Consider the following 19,339-nt stretch of genomic DNA (forward strand, 5'->3'; position numbering starts at 1 on the left):
GGGGCTCTGGTGCAAGGCCTCCAGCCCCTTGTCTGTGCAGACCCCTATCTGGCCACTCGGCCCAGGGCCAGCCTCAGTCAAGTTACTCAAGTTCTGGGCTTGTCTGCCACTGCCCCTGCCTGAACAGCTCCTGAGTCCTTTCTCCCTGTTCCTGCAGAGAGCTCCGAGGAGGAGGAGGACGCCCCGTCGTTCGCACCTTCCAGCTCGGTCGATGGCAATAACACAGACTCTGAGTTTGAGAAGGGCCTAAAGCACAAGGCCAAGAATCCAGAGCCGCAGAAAACCGTGACCCCGGTCAAGGACGAGTATGAGTTTGATGAGGATGACGAGCAGGACAGAACACCCCCAGTGGACGACAAACACTTACTGAAAAAGGACTACAGAAGAGAAGCCAAGTCAAATAGTTTTATTTCTATACCCAAAATGGAAGTGAAAAGCTACACTAAAAACAGCACGATTGCACCAAAGAAGGCGTCTCATCGCATCCTGTCGGACACGTCTGATGAGGAGGACGTTGGCGTCGCCGTGGGGGCGGGGGAGAAGCTGAGACTCTCAGCCCACACCATGCTGCCCGGCAACAAGACCCGGGAGCCTTCGAACTGCAAGCAGCAGAAGGAAAGAAATAAAGTGAAAAAGAAGCGAAAGAAAGAAATAAAGGGCAAAGAAGTGCGGTTTGGGAAGAGGGGCGACACGTTCTGCTCATCCGAGTCTGAGAGCGAGTCCTCGGAAAGTGGTGAGGATGGCGGGGACTCAGTGGGCAGCCCAGGCTGCCTCAAGGAGTCCCCACTGGTGCTGAAGGACCCTGCCCTGTTCAGCTCCCTGTCCGCCTCCTCCACCTCATCCCACGGCAGCTCCACCGCCCAGAAGCATAATACCGGCCATGCAGACCCACACGCCAAGCACTGGCGGACAGACAATTGGAAAACCATTTCCTCTCCTGCCTGGTCCGAGGTCAGCTCCTTATCAGACTCCACCAGGACAAGACTGAGCAGTGAGTCTGATGGCTCCTCCGAAGGCTCCAGCGTGGAGTCGCTGAAGCCAGTCAGGAAGAGACAGGAGCACAAAAAGAGGGCCGGCCTGCAGGGCACGCTGCCCGACAGGAAGAACTCCTTCCACCCAAGCGGGGACGGTGCCATCCCCAAGCTGGACAAGGAGGGCAAAGTCATCAAGAAACACAAGACTAAACATAAACACAAAAGCAAGGAGAAGGGGTTGTGCTCTGTCAGCCAGGAACTGAAGCTGAAGAGCTTTACCTACGAGTACGAGGACTCGAAGCAGAGGGCAGACAAGGCCATCCTCCTGGACGACGTGCCTGCTGAGAACAAGCTGAAGGGCCTGAAGCATGAGAGAGACCACTGCAAGAAAGAGGAGAAGCTCAGCAAGATGAAGTCAGAAGAAAAAGACTGGCTCTTTAAGGACGAGATGATCAAGGTCTCCAGAGAGGAGAAGTCACTGAAGAGAATCAGGGACCTGAACAAGGACGGGGGCAGGGCCTTCCGGGAGGAGAAGGACCGTTCAAACAAGGCCGAGAAGGAGAGGCTGCTGAAGGAAAAGTCTCCTAAAGAGGAGAAGCTGCGGCTCTACAAAGAGGAAAGAAAGAAGAAGTCCAAAGACAGGCCCTCAAAGTTAGAGAAAAAGAATGACTTTAAGGATGAAAAAATTCCCAAAGAGAAGGAGAAGATCTTCAAGGAGGATAAAGAAAAACTCAGAAAAGAAAAAGGGTATCGGGAGGACTCTGCTTTTGACGAGTACTGTAACAAAAGTCAGTTTCTGGAAAACGAAGACACCAAGTTCAGTCTCTCTGACGACCAGCAGGATCGCTGGTTCTCGGACCTGTCAGATTCCTCCTTCGATTTCAAAGGGGAAGACAGCTGGGACTCCCCAGTGACAGACTACAGGGACATGAAGAGCGACTCTGTGGCCAGGCTGATCCTGGAGACGGTGAAGGAGGACAGCAAAGAGAAGAGGCGGGAGAGCAAGGCCCGGGAGAAGCGCGGTGACAGGGACATCTTCTCTCGGAAGAAGGACAGGGATGGCCTGGAGCGGCGGCGAGAGCACATGGCTGACAGGCACAGGGCCGTCCCCAGCTTTCTCTGCGAGAAGGACAAACGGCGGCGTGAGTCCACAGAGGGCAGCCGGGACCGGAAGGAGCCCCCCGAGGCTGCTAAGGAGCGGAGAGATGGGCGCGTGAAGCCCGAGGAGGTGCACAGGGAGGACCTGAAGGAGTATGGCTGTGACTTTGGGAAGAGCCTGGAGCCCTGGGAGAGGCACCACCCGGGGAGAGAGAAGGAGAAGAAGGAGAAGCTGAAGCTGGAGAAGCACAAGGAGAAGTCCAGCGACAAGGACAAAAGTGAAAAGCTCATCCTTGAGAAATGTCAGAGGGACAGGGAGTTTGATAAGTGTTTTAAAGAGAAAAAGGATGCCAAGGAAAAGCATAAAGACGTGCACAGCAAAGACAAGGAGAGGAAGGCGTCCCTTGACCAAGGCAGAGACAAACGGGAGAAGGCCTTCCCTGGAATCCTCTCCGAAGACTTCTCTGAAAAAAAAGACGAGAAAAAGGGCAAAGAGAAAAGCTGGTATATTGCAGATATCTTCACAGATGAAAGTGAAGATGAAAAAGACGACTACACAGCGAGCGGATTCAAAGTCGGGGAGGCGAGTGAGGGGCGGGGGGATGGCCCCCCTGAGAGAGAGGATGGGCGGGAGGTGCACCCCCCTGACCGGCACCGGAAGCACTCAGCCGATAGGCAAGCCCATGCTGAGAAGCAGAAGGACAAAGAGATGAGGGAGAAGAAGAAGGAGAAGGTGGCCGCAGACGGGGGGAAGGACAGGAGGGAGAAGACCTTCGAGAAGCACAAGGAGAAGAAGGACAGGAAGGACCGCACGTCTGTGGACTCCGTGCAGGACAAGAGGAGCAAGCAGAAGCCACCTGAGAAGGGGGAGAAGAGGCCCCCTGTGGAGGACAAGGCCAAGACCAGGCACCGGGAGAGGCCGGATCGCGAGCAGGGCCGCGAGAGGAAGGCCAGCAAGGGCGTGGAGGCGGAGAGGAGCCTGCTGGAGCGGCTGGAGGAGGAGGCCCTGCAGGACTTGCGCGAGGACTCCAACGACAAGGCCAGTGAGGCATCCTCCGACGGCTTCCCCGACCGCAGCCAGGACCCCAGCCTCAGCGCCCTCCTGGATGTGTCCTTCCCGGAGCCCCCAGAGGAGCGGGCGCGGGAGAGGGAGCGGCACCGGCATGCCTCGTCCTCCTCCAAGAAGAGCCACGATCGAGAGCGGGGCAAGAAGGACAAGCTCGAGAAGAAGGACAAGAGCGACGACTACAAGGACGCAGGCAGCCGGAAGGACGCCAGCCAGTATGAGAAGGAACTCTTGGACAGCGACGCTTACAGCGCCTCCTACGGCTCCAAGGCTGACGCAGAGGATGAGCTGGATAAAGCCCTCGAGTTGTTTTCTACTGAAAAGAAGGAGAAAAATGATCCTGAACGAGAGCCCCCCAAGAAGGTAGAGAAGGAGCTGCGGCCTTTCGGCTCCAGCGCCCTCAACCTCCTGAAGGAGAAGCGGCGGCGGGAGAAGCACCGCGAGCGGTGGCGAGAGGACAAGGAGCGGCACCGGCACCATCGTGAGGAGCCCAAGCCCCCGGCCAGGGACACCGCCCCCGGCGCCTTCCGAGACAAGGCCAAGGACGAGGGTGGGAAGCTCGGCGAGGCCAGGCTGAAGGAGAAGACCAAGGAGAATCCCGAGAAGGAGAAGGGAGACCCCGCGAAGCTCAGCAACGGAAATGACAAGCTGCTCCTGGCCAGAGACCCGGGCAAGAAAGACGTGCGGCCCCGGGAGAAGCTTCTGGGTGACGGGGATCTGATGATGACTAGCTTCGAGCGGATGCTGTCCCAGAAGGACCTGGAGATTGAGGAGCGGCACAAGCGGCACAAGGAGAGGATGAGGCAGATGGAGAAGTTGCGGCACCGCTCCGGGGACCCCAAGCTCAAGGAGAAGGCACGGCCTGCAGAGGACGCACGCAAGAAGAGTCTAGATGGCCCGCCCAAGAAGCCACCTGGGCCCGACCTCACCCCAAAGGACAGAAAACCTAAGGAGTCTGTTCCTCCTGCCCCCGCCACTGAGAACAAGCCCCATCCGGGACTAGGAGTGGACCCCCGGGACTGGCTGGCAGGACCCCACATGAAAGAGGTCTTGCCTGCGTCCCCCAGGCCTGACCATGGCCGGCCCACTGGGGTCCCCACCCCCGCCTCGGTGGTGTCCTGCCCCAGCTACGAGGAGGCCATGCACACGCCCCGGACCCCATCCTGCAGTGCTGATGACTACCCCGACCTCATGTTCGACTGCACGGACCCCCAGCCGATGTCCAGCACCTCTGCCAGCGCCTGCTCACCCTCTTTCTTTGACAGGTTCTCTGTGGCCACAAGTGGGATTTCAGAGACTCCAGGCCAGACACCAACGAGGCCACTGTGCACGAACCTTTACCGCTCGGTCTCCGTGGACGTCAGGAGGACCCCCGAGGAGGAGTTTGGCCTCGGGGACAAGCTGTTCAGACAGCAGAGCGTCCCCGCTGCTCCCAGCTATGGCTCACCAGGACAGCATCCCGAGGACAAGGCCCCTGGCCCTCCAGCACCCGCGGAGAAGTTCGCCTGCTTGTCTCCAGGGTATTACTCCCCGGACTACGGCATGCCCTCCCCCAAAGTCGACGCCTTGCACTGCCCGCCTGCGGCCACAGTCAACCTCACCCCCTCCCCAGAGGGCGCCTTTGCTGGTTTACAAGCCAAGTCCCCCCCTTCACACAGAGATGAGCTTTTGGCCCCGTCCATGGAGGGGGCCCTCCCCCCTGACCTTGGCATCCCCCTGGATGCCACGGAGGACCAGCAGGCCACTGCAGCCATCATCCCCCCGGAGCCCAGCTTCCTGGAGCCCCTGGATGAGGGACCCTTCAGCACGGTCATCACAGAGGACCCGGTCGAATGGGCACATCCTGCTGCTGCAGAGCAGGGCCTGCCCCCTGCCCTTATTGGGGGCACTCCTGGTGACACGGCCAGTTGGCCTGTGGGGTCGGACCTCCTACTAAAGTCCCCACAGAGGTTCCCAGAGTCCCCGAAACATTTCTGCCCTGCCGAGTCACTCCATCCTGAGCCCCAGTACCCGGCATCCCCCGAATCATACCCTCTGCCAGTCCCCGAGCCGGGACTGGAAGCTAAGGACAAGGCTGAGGGAACAGTCCCAGCTGCAGTCTCTGCTTCCGAGGAGTCGGCCCCGTTCGCCCCTCCCTCCCGGCTGGAGTCCTTCTTCAGTAACTGCAAGTCCCTTCCTGACGCACCCCCTGACGCGCCCCCAGAGCCTGCGTGTGTGACAGCCGTGGCTCAGGTGGAGGCACTGGGGCCCCTGGAGAATAATTTCCTGGAAGGTGGTCACAACCTGTCGGCACTCGGCCAGGTGGAGCCGGTGCCCTGGCCCGGTGCCTTTCCCGCTGCCGAGGACGACCTCGACCTGGGGCCTTTTTCACTGCCAGAGCTCCCTCTCCAGACCAAGGATGTTCCCGACGTGGACGCAGAGCCTGTGGAAGAGAGTCCTCTCCTTCCTCCAGAGAACACCCCCTTGGGGGCCCCTGTGCTCCCAGGCAGTGGGGAGGCTGCTGGGGCAGCTGTTGACCAACAGCTGGTGTCGCCGCCTGACCAGGCGGCCACCCGGCTCCCCACTGAAGCTGCACCGGAGCCCCCAGAGGAGCCAAAGCCAGCAGCGCTGCCTGAGGCCACGGCAGAGGCAGGGTCTGGGCCAGAGGGGAGAGCCCCTGAGGACTCCCACCCTGGCTCAGGGCTCACACCAGCCCTCTCAGAGCAGCGTCCACCAGGGAGTGGAGATGAGGAGCCTGAGGGCCAAGACCCCTCGGCCTCGCCCCACAGCACCCTTGGTGCCCCTGTGGATGGCTCGGCTCAGGCCCACGTGGCAGATGGGGCCGGCCCTCAGGACAGTGCTGGGCCCGAGGGGCCCCCAGACAGCGTCCAGCCTGAATCCACTGAACCAGAACCTAAACCGATGGCTGAGGCCCCGAAGGCACCCAAAGTGGAGGAGATCCCTCAGCGCATGACCAGGACCCGCGCCCAGATGCTGGCCAACCAGCACAAGCAGAGCTCACCACCCACTGAAAAGGAGCCCACGCCCACGCCCACCCCCAGGGCCAAGGGTCGTGGCTCTGAGGACGACGACCCCCAGGCCCAGCACCCACGCAAACGCCGCTTCCAGCGCTCCAGCCAGCAGCTGGCCCAGCAGATGCACACATCCACACGGCAAACACGCGAGGTGATCCAGCAGACGCTGGCCGCCATCGTGGACGCCATCAAGCTGGATGCCATTGAGCCTTACCACAGCGACAGGTCCAACCCATACTTCGAGTATCTGCAGATCCGGAAGAAGATTGAGGAGAAGCGCAAAATCCTGTGCTACATCAGCCCACAGGCGCCGCAGTGCTACGCCGAGTACGTCACCTACACCGGCTCCTACCTCCTGGATGGCAAGCCACTCAGCAAGCTGCACATCCCCGTGGTGAGTGCCCGCCCCAGAGGCGGGGAGCAGCCCCCTCCACACTGGCCTCTGGCACTCGCCATCTGCCCATGACACTGCCCAGTGTCACCTCCCGCCCCGCAGCCGCCGGGTCACCTTGCGCTTGGACCCCGGCCCACCTGCCTCAGGCACGCCCAGCCCCCTCTGCACCCCTTCCCACAGCGTGAGGCTTCTACAGAACCCAGCCCTAGACCCCTCTTCCCCAGGGGCCAGAGGGCGCAGCCCCTGCCTCCTTGAAGCAGGTCCCCACCCAGCAGGCCCCACCCGCCTGCCAGCCGTCTGCTCCCATAGCCCCTTGAGCCGCGGTTCACCCCACACTTGCGCCGCGCAGACCCCTGGTCCTATCCTCATACTTGCATGTGGGCCGTGGGCAGGTCCTGCCACACGGACCTCTGCAGAAGCGTGTCCTCCATGTTCGGCTGCCTCCCCCGCCCCCCAGCCGGGAACAGGCATGGGGCTCACGGCTGTGAGAGCCCACCTGGGCCACCTCTCTCCATCCGCAGCCAGAGCCTGGCCGCTTGAGCTTCGTGATGCACCCCAAGCGCCACCTGTTCACACATGAGCACTACCTCACCTCGCTTTGTGACACCATCCCCTTCTCTGCAGAAAACCCAGCTTTCCATCAGGCTCAGGGCGGGCTGTGTCCCACGTGTGCAGCCTGTCCCCAGACAGTCGGGGTCTGAGGCACTAGGTTCAGGAACCTGTCCTGGGATCTCTGTTCAGGGAGAGGGACTTTCTGCCGATTGCCTGTAGAACACTTGGAACTAGAAAACAGGCAACAGCCGAGGGTGCTGTGGCTCTGCCACCCGAGTGCACCCACAGCAGCCTGCGCGTGTGCCAGGCTCAGCCCTATCTGGGGTGCAGGGCTTGGGGGCATGGCAGGCCACCCTGCAGGTGGGCCTGGGCTTCCGCCCTCAGGAGCAGGAGGAGGGGTTCTCAGGGCCGAGACCCTGACGGAGACATCTGCCAGGTGCCCTGGGCCCTGAGGGGTAGGCAGGCAGCTGAAGAGATCCAGCTGGGGTTTCCCTTTTCAAGTTTTGAGCTAATTTTAAACCAAAAGATTGGAAGACAGCACATACCTCAAGTGCGGGCCTCAAGTGCAGCCCTTTAGACGGTCTGTCTGGAGCTTGGAGCTGTTCCTCCCTCCTGTCCCCTCCTGCCCGGGGTCAAGGCCGCACGTTTCCTGTGTGACTGGCTTCTCCCTGGAGGGTGGCTGCCGGCATCCATGGGCTTCTCTGGCCTGGCGGTGTCTCTTAAAAAGTGGCCAAAGCGGCCGGCCAAGTCCTCCACCCTGGGGAGACGGGCAGGCCCACTGTCCTGTTTGTGTCGCTTCTTGGCAGCTGCGTCCCAGTGCGCCTCAGGTTGCTCGGGGCGCATGAAGCCTGTGGTAAATGGGACCCTGCCAGTCCCCTGCCCCTGACCGCACCAGGGCAGCGCTGCAGACACCCAGTTCTTGGCTTCCCTTGCCGCCTCCCCCCGCCCTCTTCACAGGTGCCTGCAGCTCCCTCGTGGCAGAGGGGCTCACTCACCTGCTCCCGGGGATGCGTCCAGCTGCCACGGGCTCCTGCTTGGCATCATGGGACCGTGGCGCGTGGGCTGGGGCAGCGCCCGGCCCCCAGTGAGCCCTTCTCTCCTGTGGCCACAGATCGCGCCCCCACCCTCGCTGGCAGAGCCCCTGAAGGAGCTGTTCAAGCAGCAGGAGGCCGTGCGGGGGAAGCTCCGCCTTCAGCACAGCATCGAGCGGGTGAGTGCGCGCCCCAGCCCGGCCCCGCTCCGCCCCGCCCGGCCGGCGCAGCTCACCCGCCCCTCTCCCGCAGGAGAAGCTGATCGTCTCTTGCGAACAGGAGATACTGCGGGTCCACTGCCGGGCGGCGAGGACCATCGCGAACCAGGCGGTGCCGTTCAGCGCCTGCACCATGCTGCTGGACTCAGAGGTGTACAACATGCCGCTGGAGAGCCAGGTGGGGCGTGGGCTGGGCGTCTGCTGACCATTTCCTCTGAAGCTCACATGAATTTCGGACACGAGCAGCCAGAGCTGCTGCTCTGGGGCTTCCTGAGCAGAGGACCCTGAGAGACTGTCGCTTTGGGGACGCTGTGCTGCCACTGACGGCAGGCGGGCTCAGGGGCCCGTTAGCAGTGACTCGCCGGTCTGGGGCAGGGCCCAGGGCGCCACCTGTCAGAACACACAGTCTGCCTCGTCGGTCCTCTAGAGTGGCCCTGCGTGTCCCCTCCAAGGGTCCAGCTTGCCTCTGTCCCAGTAGGTGGAGCCTGTGCCCCTCAGGGCCCCTACCCCATGCATGGACATGTCAGAGATCTAACGTGCAAAAAGCAAGCCGACTTGTGTGCACCCTGACCTACTCTCATCAGCAAACAGCCCAGAGTGTGTCCTTCTGGGCCTGCCTTCTGCCTCTGTCCCTGTTCAGGCCCCGGCACTAAGTTCCCTAACAGGCTTCCATCCCTACCCACTGGCAGGTCATGCGGAGACTGGCCACATGTGATGTGACAGTGGGTAGAGATTTTCCACGCACTTACATGTGATCTTTAAGGACACAAGAACTTTAAAACTTTCCTCAGGTGATGTGCTAGCGGTGACATATTTATCATAAAACAAAAAGCATTTATTGATAGAAGTTTTGCTTTTTGCATCTAAAAGAAAAAAGGATCTGCTGACCTTGAAAGGGCGTTGTTGGGCTTCCTCTTGAAGGTCCAGAGGTGGGAGGTCTTGGGCCGGGGCCCCTCAGGCAGGTGGCTGCCAGGGGCTCTGGGGAGAGGCCCCGCCAGCTAACCGGTAGGAGCCGGTGGGGAACCTGGTCCACTCCTAAACCACTGTCCACCGCAGGGGCCCTCAGCCACCTCAGGCCTCCCAAAGTCCTTTTTAAAGAAAAAAACCACTTGCAGTGGTTTTTAAAGAAAAACCACTTACAGATGCCCTCGTGGGCTCACCCTGAGAGGGCGTCCAGAGTCACCCGCAGGGCGGCTCCACCCTGGACAGTGTTGGGGGGTGGCTGCCTGGGCCCATAAGGAGGGCGGGGGGGGGGTGCTGCCAGTTGGTCCTTGATGTGGGGACACTGGGGGGGTTCCAGAAGCTGCACCCCAAGTGAGGGGAGCGGTCTTGACTGCCAGGAAGCTGCCCCTCCCTGACGCTCCCATGCACTTGGCTCTCCCTGCAGGGTGATGAGAACAAGTCAGTGCGGGACAGGTTCAACGCCCGCCAGTTCATATCCTGGCTGCAGGACGTGGACGACAAGTACGACCGCATGAAGGTGAGCCTCCCTCCCTGAGCGGCAGCGGCGGGCCGGGCTCTCCGGGTGGGGGCGGCTGCTGTGGGGCTGCGTGTGGAGGAGGCAGCTTCACACTGGCTCTGAGCCCAGCTGGCAGCAAGCGAGCGAGGCCTCCCCGCCCCCATGTTGCCTCTTAGAGTGTCTTCCCTCCTGTCCAGGTGTGCGGGGAGCAGCTCCTGTCACCAGCTGGCGGTCAGACCTCTGTGGGACCCCACCTTGACCCTCCTCAAAGGTCACAGCATCCACCAGCAGCCCTGCCCTGGATGTGCTGACCAGTGCAGCAGGCAGAGGACAGGGGGGAGATAGAGAGCTTAGCAAGTAAGAAGCACGTCCTCCTCTGTAGGCGCGTGAACACACACCGGCAGTGACGCGCCTGCTACAGAGTAGGGCCCATGAGGCAGGGCCTGCTGAGTGTGGAGTTGATGGAGGCAAGACCCAGGTTCCATGCTGGGCTGCCAGCCAGCCTCACCCCCACCTTACCTCGGTGACCACCCCCAGCACCATACCCAAGGGGGTGGCCAGGGGCCCAGAGCAGAGAGGCAACAGCTTACAGGGCCTTCAGGCTTGGCTGAGGCCGCGTTTCTGACAAGCTCCAAGGTATGGAGGTCACATGGTCAGTCCTCCCACCACCAGCCTGCCTGAAGGGAGCTGCCTGGAAAACTTTCCTATAGGGAAATACTTTTGACCAAAGTAAAATGAGACTTGGTACATTAAAAAGACCACGGGAGTCTAAATTTCCTTAATGTGCCAAGAACTTAAAAAGTAACAGAAAAAGAAACTGGTGAGGTATAGAGAGCAGGGGCATGGGATGGCCACACCCCCGTGGAACGGGCTCCTTGCGCGTGGCCACTTGCTTGGGACCACAGGATGGACGAGGTCCCGCTAGGAGACAGGCCTCCCTCCTCAGGTCCCGCATCTTCAGGGCAGTTTTCTGGGTAAACAGGCATGCCTGTTGGGTGTCACGGGGTTTCAGCCTAACAGTTTCATTTCAGTCACTGAAAACTCGGACTGTACAGCAGTTCAGAAGCCCAGGAGTAGCTCAGGCTCGGGAGCACCCAGAGATGGAGACCCTACGTAGTACCTTAAATTAAGTAAGAGCAGCACGACTCTGAGGGTCATGAGTGACTGTGCGTGCTGAGGACGCCTGGCCTGCTGGTGCACAGGGCTTAGTTCTGAAATAGTTTTTTAAACTGAATCATTTTAAAGCACTTTAGAGATTGTGATACCCTGCCCTAAATGCTTGTGTGCTCATCTAAGAAAATAAGATGAGCTTCCTGCGCAATCACTGTCACATCGTTAAAAGTCTGTTAATCCGAGTCTGTGCTCCCACTCGCCATGCTGCTATCTCCCATGTGTTCCCAAAACGTGCCCCGCACCCCCACTCCCTCACACCTCCTCCCCGCCCCAAGCCTACACGTGCTGCCTCGGGTTATGACCCGTCTGGGTAACCCAGGTACTGTCCTCATTCCAACATTCTGCATTCTTAACATGAAACACACAGCACAGACTCTAGTCTGTTGCCTTGGTACCTGTTCCAAACACTGAGAATGCGAATGAAGCCAATCTCACCAGCCATAAATAAAGTAATTGTAAAGTGAAAACAGAAAAGCAAAACTGTTACAACTTCTGACTAGAGGCGAAACCCCCAGGCGTAGGGGCATAAAGCAGGAATGGACAGACGCCTGTGTGCTCAGCAAGGCCACTCACTGGGCAGGATGAGACCCAGATGCGAGAGGCCATCCCAAGGCCAGAGCTTAAAAGGGTCCCCCGCCCCGACCTCGCAGAAGTGCCGCGGCAGGGGGAGTGGGCAGCAGGTCTCCCCTCCCTCCTCACCTGCCACGTTTCCCGCGCAGACGTGTCTCCTGATGCGGCAGCAGCACGAGGCGGCGGCCCTCAACGCCGTGCAGAGGATGGAGTGGCAGCTGAAGGTCCAGGAGCTGGACCCCGCCGGGCACAAGTCCCTGTGCGTGAATGAGGTGCCGTCCTTCTACGTGCCCATGGTCGACGTCAACGACGACTTCGTGCTCCTGCCGGCCTGATGCACAGGGACAGCTGCACAGGACACAGGCGAGCCCCCCTGACGTCTGCTGCCGAGTCCAGGCGGCAGGAGGAGACCATGTCCCCAGTGGGGACGCCTAGGGAGAAACCGCACTGGGTCCCTGGTGTGCCTCCTTCCCACCAGCCCCCTGCTGGAGGACGCGGAGCTGGGGGCACAGGCGTGGTGGCCTCGGGCTCTTCTCCGGCGGCTACGCAGGCATCTCAGGAGCTGCAGGATGGAGAGCAGTCTTTAAATTCCTGGTTCCATTTTTTATCAACTCAAGAGAATAAAACTAAGGCGTCTACCCCTCAGCAACAGCGGTCTCTGGTCAGAGGGCGGGGAGAGCACCGGGCCGGCTGCCGTCCTGTCACCACGAAGCTGCCAATGGCTTGGGCCTCAGACCAGGGCCAGGACGCTGGGCCGGGCGAGGGCCTGGCTGCGCCGCCCGCCCGCCCGCCTCACAGGGACATGGAGGCAGGACACTCAGTTGTGTTTTTAATGGAGTCAAATCCACGTGGTTTGTATATTTTTTCCTTTAATCTTGGGCATTTTGTTTCTCTTTCTGAGAACATAACTTGAAACACTACAGAGCCAATAAGCATATAAAAAGTGTACCCGTAAGCGCTGTACAGTTTTATACACGTTCACAATGTACTTTTGCTGCCTTCTAGATAATTTATTTTGCAACACATTACTGCACAGTTGTAAATAACTTATGTACTGTAACATCACTTCAGTTATGTGTAAAGAAATAAATAAATTAATTACATGCTCTTTGTACACAACCCCTCTCAGGAGGGCAGATGTGGCTGTGAGGGGAGGGGTCCCTCCCTGGAAACCCCAATGCCTTCAACCTTTTTCCTTCTGAAACAAATTATACTTGCACTTCCTTTCCTGCCCTTACTGGGACCCGAGTGGCTGTCCTCTGCTCACAACTAGATGGCTGTGAGAGTAGGGGTCACCCAGAGGCTGTGTCCCCAGGGCCCATCAGAGCGGGAGGAGACAGGTGAGGCATGAGCCATGGGACAGCTGGTGGCCTGGGCGGTGCAAACATGGATCCCTGGTCTCCCAGCTCCCCATGGGACCCTGACATGCAGGGTACCCACCTAGGACGCGAGTCCCACCTGAAACCACATACTCTGATCTCGTAATTACGTCTTGGGGTCTGTGCTCCTCTCAGGCCAGGGGTGTCTTCTGAGCAGAGGTGCCCTGCCCACTCAGTTCACAACGCCCTGTCCAATGGCGGGCCCAAGGTGGGAGGCGACAGGTGTAGGCAGCAGGGCCAGCCTCGCCTTTGGGCATAACCCTGGGCACCTTGACCCCCACTCCCTTGCTTTTCTATACCTGGTAGGGGTGGGAGCTGCAGACACGACCACATTCAATTTCCTCTTTGAGGGCTCCCTGGCCTAAGCTCTCACCAGTCCCCCAACTTTGTGTTCCCCCTCATCGCCCAGCACCTTTCTCAACATGAGGAATTAGGCCACACGTGTTCACCTGGTCCATCCTGGCCTCAGCATCGTCAGGCCACCCCTATGGGGATCCTGCACCCTGGTGGAGCCCACACCTGGTGTGGGTCCCACCCGCTGCAGGTGCTGGTTCTGCACCAACGAGCCTGTGCAGAAGTGCGCCCCATGTTTGGCATGTCTGAACCACAATGACGTGACTCTCAGCCACGAAAGACAAATGTCACAGATGCTGTCATCGGCATGCCTGGAACAAAAAGGAATTAAATTTCAGGATATGCAGAGAAGCCGTAAAACTCAACCATAAAAAATTCTATTAAAAAATGGGCAAAAGACTTGAACAATCCTCTCTCCAAAGAAGATGAACAAATGGTGAATAAACACATGAACACATGCTCAACATGACTAATCCCTGGGGAAAAGCAAATGAGAACCACGATGAGATGCCCCCTTACCCCCATCAGGATGGCTGCTGACAACACAACAACAAAACGGAAAACAGCAGGTGCTGGTGAGGATGTGCAGAAAGGGGGGCCCTCCTGCACTGCTGGTGGGGATGGAAAATGGCGCCGCCGTGACGGAGAGCACTGGGGGTTCTTCAAGAAATGTGAGTGACACACAATCCAGTGATCCAGCTTCTAGGAGCATGCACCACAGGAACTGAAAGCAGGGTTTCAAAGACTTGTCTACATTCCAGTGTTCGCTACAGCACTATTCAAAACAGCTGAAACACGGAGTCAACCCGAACTATCCACTGACAGATGAATGGATAAGGAAAAGGTGAAGTAGTTTTTCAGCCTTTAAAAAGAAAAGAATGAGGTACGATGGATGAACCTTAAGGACATTATACTAAATGAAATAAGACAAATACTGGACAATTTCACTTATATGACATACTTCTGAGTAGTCAAAATCAGACAAAATATGACACACTTTATTTTCCTGGGCAGCAAAATCACTGCAGGTGGTGACTGCAGTCATGAAATTGAAAGTTGCTTGCTTCTTGGAAAGAAAGCTATGACAAACCTAGGTGGCATATTAAAAAGCAGAGACATCACTTTGCCAACAAAGTTCCATCTAGTCAAAACTATGGTTTGTAGTCATGTATGGATGTGAGAGTTGGATCATAAAGAAATCTGAACACCAAAGAATTGATGCTTTTGGACTGTGGTGTTAGAGAAGACTTGAGAGTCCCCTGGACTGCAAGGAGATCAAGCCAGTCAATCCTTTTAAAGGAAATCAACCCTGAATATTCGTTGGAACGACCAATGCTGAAGCTTAGGCTCCAATGCTTTGGCCACCTGGTACAAAGAGCTGACTCACTGGAAAAGGCCCTGATGCTGGGAATGACTGAAGGCGGGAGGAGAAGGGGACGACCAGAGGACAAGATGGTTGAATGCTATCACCAACTCAATGGACATGAGTTTGAGCAAACTCCAGGAGATAGTGAAGGACAGGGAAGCCCGGCCTGCTGCAGTTCATGGGGTTGCAAAGAGTCAGACACGACTTAGCGACTGAACAACAATGGTACCGACACGTAAAGGGAGAGATCGACAGGAATACAGTAATAGCAGGAAACTAACACGCCCATTCACACCAACGGACAGATCCCCAACAGACAATCAATGACGCAGTAGAGTCCCAAATGACACAAGAAGACAGACTTTAATTGATCTTTTCAGGACAGTACATCCCCAAACCCTGAATACACATTCTTTTCAAGCGCACACAGGGAACATTCTGTAGTACTGCTGTGCTGAGTCACTTCAGCCGTGTCCCACTCTTTGCGACCCTATGGACTGTTGCCCATCAGGCTCCTCTGTCCATAGGATTTCCCCAGCAAGAATACTGGAGTGGGTTGCCTCGCCCTTCTCCAGAGGACCTTCCCGACTCAGGGAGCAAACCCATGTCTCTCGCACCTCCTGCACTGGCAGACAGGTTCCTTACCACCAGCCCCACCTGGGAAGCTGCTAGGAACACATACCAGGGCATAAAACAAGCCTCAACACATTTAAGAGAATAGAAATTACCCCCAAGCATCTTTTCTGACCACAATGGCATGAAACTCGACCACAGAAAAATAAATGACCACTCTTTTCTGTGGCACTTTGGAGGTGCTTCACCATTTCAGGACAAAGCTGAACATCACTTTCCTGGTGGATGATGAATAACACTTTGCACCTTTTATGAGAAGTGTTTGGCCAAAGAAGTTGCTGCTGACCCTCTGGGTGAAGAACACAGGAAGGTCATGTGGTCTGAGTCAGTGGTGGGGATGACAGACAAAGCTTCCGAGTCTGCCTGCCCCTGAGTAAGGGGCGTTCCTGTCCCAGTCTGCACCGAGCTGCTTTCTGGATGCCAATCTGAGTGTTCTCAATTTGGTCATTGGTAAAAAGAGGGGTAGAAAAATATTTCTAGACACCCTGACACTACTGTACCTCACTGCCTGGGGCCCCCCAAAGCTGCACAATCTACAGATTTTTCCATCTCTAAGTAATATGATGTCCGCCAGGACACTGTGAGAAAGCTCCTAAACAGAGAAGGTAAGAAACCATCAATGCACCCGAGGTTCAGTGTCTTTCTACTCCACTCCATTCTGCAGCACAGATGTCAGCGTCCTGCTCTGAAGAATCAGCGTATCAGGAAAAATAAGGAAGAGGCTGCAGAATATGCTAAGTTCTTGGCCAAAAGGATGAAGGAGGCCAAAAAAAAATGCCAGGAGTAGACTGCCAAGAGGAGGAGGCTGTCCTCTCTGATAGTGTCTACCTGAGCCCAGTCAAAAATGAGATATTCTAAGAGTAACAAATAAATAAGCTCAGACATCAAGAGTAAAAGAAAAGAAAAAAAAATCACATGGAGGCTAAGCAACATGCTACTGGAAAACAAATGGGTCAGGACTTCGAGGGGTTAAGGCTCCACCGGCCAACGCAGGGCACTCAGGTTTGATCTCTGGTCCAGGAAGATCCCACATGCTGTGGAGCCACGAAGCCCATGTACCACAGACACTGAGCCCACACCCTGCAGTTACTGAGCCCACGGGCCTAGAGCCCGTGCTCCACAGCGGGAGGAGCCCCTGCAGTGAGAAGCCAGCACACTGCAACAGCGTGTACAGTCCCACTCACTTCAGCTAGAGAAAGCCCACACCTGGCAGCAGAGGCCCAGCACAGCCAGAAAGAAAGGATTTGTTAAAAAGATAGGTCAACGATGAAATCAGAGGAAATTTAAAACTACCTTGAGAAAAATGAAGATACAACCACACAAAAGCTACAGAATGTAGTAAAAGAAGTTCTTAGGAGGAAGTTCATGGTGATGTCGGCCTTCCTTCCAGACAAGAAGGACCTCAAACAATCTACCTACCACTTAGAAGAATCAGAAGAACAAACAAAAGCTAAAGTCAGCACAAGGAAGAACATAAACATCAGAGAGGAAGTAGGTATTTAAAAAACCAGAAAAAAAAAAAATCAGTAGAACAAGAGTTGTTTCTCTTTAAGGATAAACAAGACTGACAGCTCTGACCAGGCGCACCAAGAAAAGAGAGGACCCAAATGAACAAAAACAAGCAAAATAGCTCATACCACAGAAATACAGAAACCGTTAAAGGGATACCACGTACAATTACACGCTAACAAATTTGACAACCTAAAAGAAACAGATAAGTTTCTAGAAATATATAGTCCGCCAAAACTGAAGAAGAAACATAATTTGAAGAGACCAATCACTAGAAGTGAAAAGGAATCTGTAATCAGAAAAAAAAAACCAAACCTCCCAGGCTTCCGTGGTGGCTCAGTAACAAATAATCCACCTGCCAATGCAGGAGACATGGGTTGACCCCTGATTCGGAAAGATCCCACATGCCGTGGAGCAATCAAGCCACAGCTACTGAGCCTGTGCTCCAGAGGCCAGGAGCCACAGCTATTTAGCCCATGTGCCTAGTGAGAAGCCCAAGTACCACAGTTGGAGAGCAGCCCCTGCTCTATGTGGCAACAGAGACCCAGCACTGCCAAAAATAATAATAAACCTACAAATGTAAGTCCAGAACCAGATGGCTCCAGAGATGAATTCTACCAAACATATAAAGAACTTAAACCAATTCTTCTCAAATTCTTCTTTCCCCCCAAAAAAGAAGAGGGAACACTCTCAAAGACATGCTATGCAGCCACCATTACCCTGATACCAAAACCAGACAAACACAATTACAGGCCAATGTCTTTGATGAACACAGATGCAAAAATCCTTAACAAAATATTAGCAAACCAAATCGAACAACACGTAAAAAGAACAAACCAAAACCAAGTGAGATTCACCGCAGGTTCTTAAGGATGGTTCAGTATAGGTAAATCAGTCAATGTGATATACCACGTAAAAGACAAAAACAGTCATCTCAACAGATACAGAAAAGCACTTGACAAAATTCAACATCCATTCATAATAAAAACTCTTAGCAAAGTGAGTATGGGGGGAACATACCTCAATATAATAAAAGCTATTTATGAGGCTTCCTTGATGGTCCAGTGGTTAAGAATCCACTTTGCAATGCAGGGGACACTGGTTTGACCCCTGGTCCGGGAAGATCCCACATGTACGTACCTCAGGGTAACTAAGACCATGTGTCACCACCACTGAAGCCTGCACATCTAAAGCCCCTGCTCTGCCACAAGAGACGCCATCACAGTGAGAAGCCCGCACACAGCCACAAAGACCCAGTGTAACAACAGCAACAAAAATACATATATGTGTATTTTTTAAAGCTATTTATGACAATAAACTGTGGAAAATTCTTCAAGAGATGGGACTACCAGACCACTTGACCTGCCTCTTCAGAAACCTATATGCAGGTCAGAAAGCAACAGTTAGAACTGGACATGGAACAACAGACTGGTTCCAAATAGAGAAAGGAGTACGTCAAGGCTGTATATTGTCACCCTGCTTATTTAACTTATATTCAGGGTACATCATGAGAAATGCTGGGCTAGACGAAGCACAAGCTGGAATCAAGATTGCCGGGAGAAATATCCATAACCTCAGATATGCAGATGACACCACCCTTATGACAAAAGGAGAACTAAAGAGCCTCCTGATGAAAGTGAAAGAGAAGGGTGAAAAAATTGGCTTAAAGCTTAACGTTCAGAAAACAAAGATCATGGCATCCGGTCCCATCACTTTATGGCAAATAGATGGGGAAACAATGGAAATAGTGGCTGACTTTATTTTTCTGGGCTCCAAAATCACTGCAGATGGGGACTGCTTACTCCTTGGAAGGAAAGATATGACCAACCTAGACAGCATATTAAAAAGCAGAGACATCACTTTGTCAACAAAGGTCTGTCTAGTCAAGGCTATGGTTTTTCCAGTGGTCACATATGGACGTGAGAGTTGGACTGTAAAGCAAGCTGAGTGCCAAAGATTTGAAGCTTTTGAACTGTGGTGTTGGAGAAGACTCTGTCCGTCCTAAAGGAAATCAGTCTTGAATATTCACTGGAAGGACTGATGCTGAAGCTGAAACTCCAACACTTTGGTCACCTGATGTGAAAAGCTGACTCATCAGAAAAGACCCTGATGCTGGGAATGATTGAGGGCAGGAGAAGGGGACGACAAAGGATGAGATGGTTGGATGGCATCACTGACTCAATGGACATGGGTTTGGGTGGACTCCGGGAATTGGTGATGGACAGGGAGGCCTGGCGTGCTGCAGTTCATGGGGTCGCAAAGAATCGGACACGACTGAGCGACTGAACTGAACTGATAACAAACCCACAGCCAACATAATAATAATGATGAAAAGCTGAAAGCCTTCCCACTAAAATCTGTAGCAAAATAAGGATGCCCACTGTCAGCTCTTCTATTTAACACAGAAGACTGGATGTCCTAACTACAGCAATAATAAAAGAAAAAAAAAGTACCCAAACTGGAAGGGAAGAGGTAAAATTCACTATATACAGATAATATGCTACTGTATACTGAAAACCTTAGACTTCATGCAAAAACTACTAGAACTG

The 19,339-nt window shown here is 55.3% G+C and overlaps 1 protein-coding gene across 5 annotated transcripts in view; it reads left to right on the forward strand.

Annotated features, from left to right (window-relative positions):
* Positions 1–12,663, forward strand: part of ANKRD11 (ankyrin repeat domain 11) — a 118,081-nt gene extending 105,418 nt beyond the window's left edge. For 4 of the 5 annotated variants that reach the window (XM_040253663.1, XM_040253666.1, XM_040253662.1 and 1 more), the window contains 5 exons: positions 158–6,546; positions 8,210–8,308; positions 8,382–8,525; positions 9,735–9,827; positions 11,699–12,663. In XM_040253663.1, coding sequence (XP_040109597.1) covers positions 158–6,546; positions 8,210–8,308; positions 8,382–8,525; positions 9,735–9,827; positions 11,699–11,884 — 6,911 coding nt within the window. In that variant the 3' untranslated portion in view covers positions 11,885–12,663. Of the gene's footprint in view, positions 1–157; positions 6,547–8,209; positions 8,309–8,381; positions 8,526–9,734; positions 9,828–10,003; positions 10,164–11,698 lie in introns of all 5 variants that reach the window. The other variant, XM_040253665.1, reaches the window with a different exon arrangement.
* Positions 12,664–19,339: the final 6,676 nt, after the last annotated feature.

Source organism: Oryx dammah, unplaced genomic scaffold, assembly GCF_014754425.2.
Source record: "Oryx dammah isolate SB20612 unplaced genomic scaffold, SCBI_Odam_1.1 HiC_scaffold_13, whole genome shotgun sequence".
Classification (NCBI taxonomy): Eukaryota; Metazoa; Chordata; class Mammalia; order Artiodactyla; family Bovidae; genus Oryx; species Oryx dammah.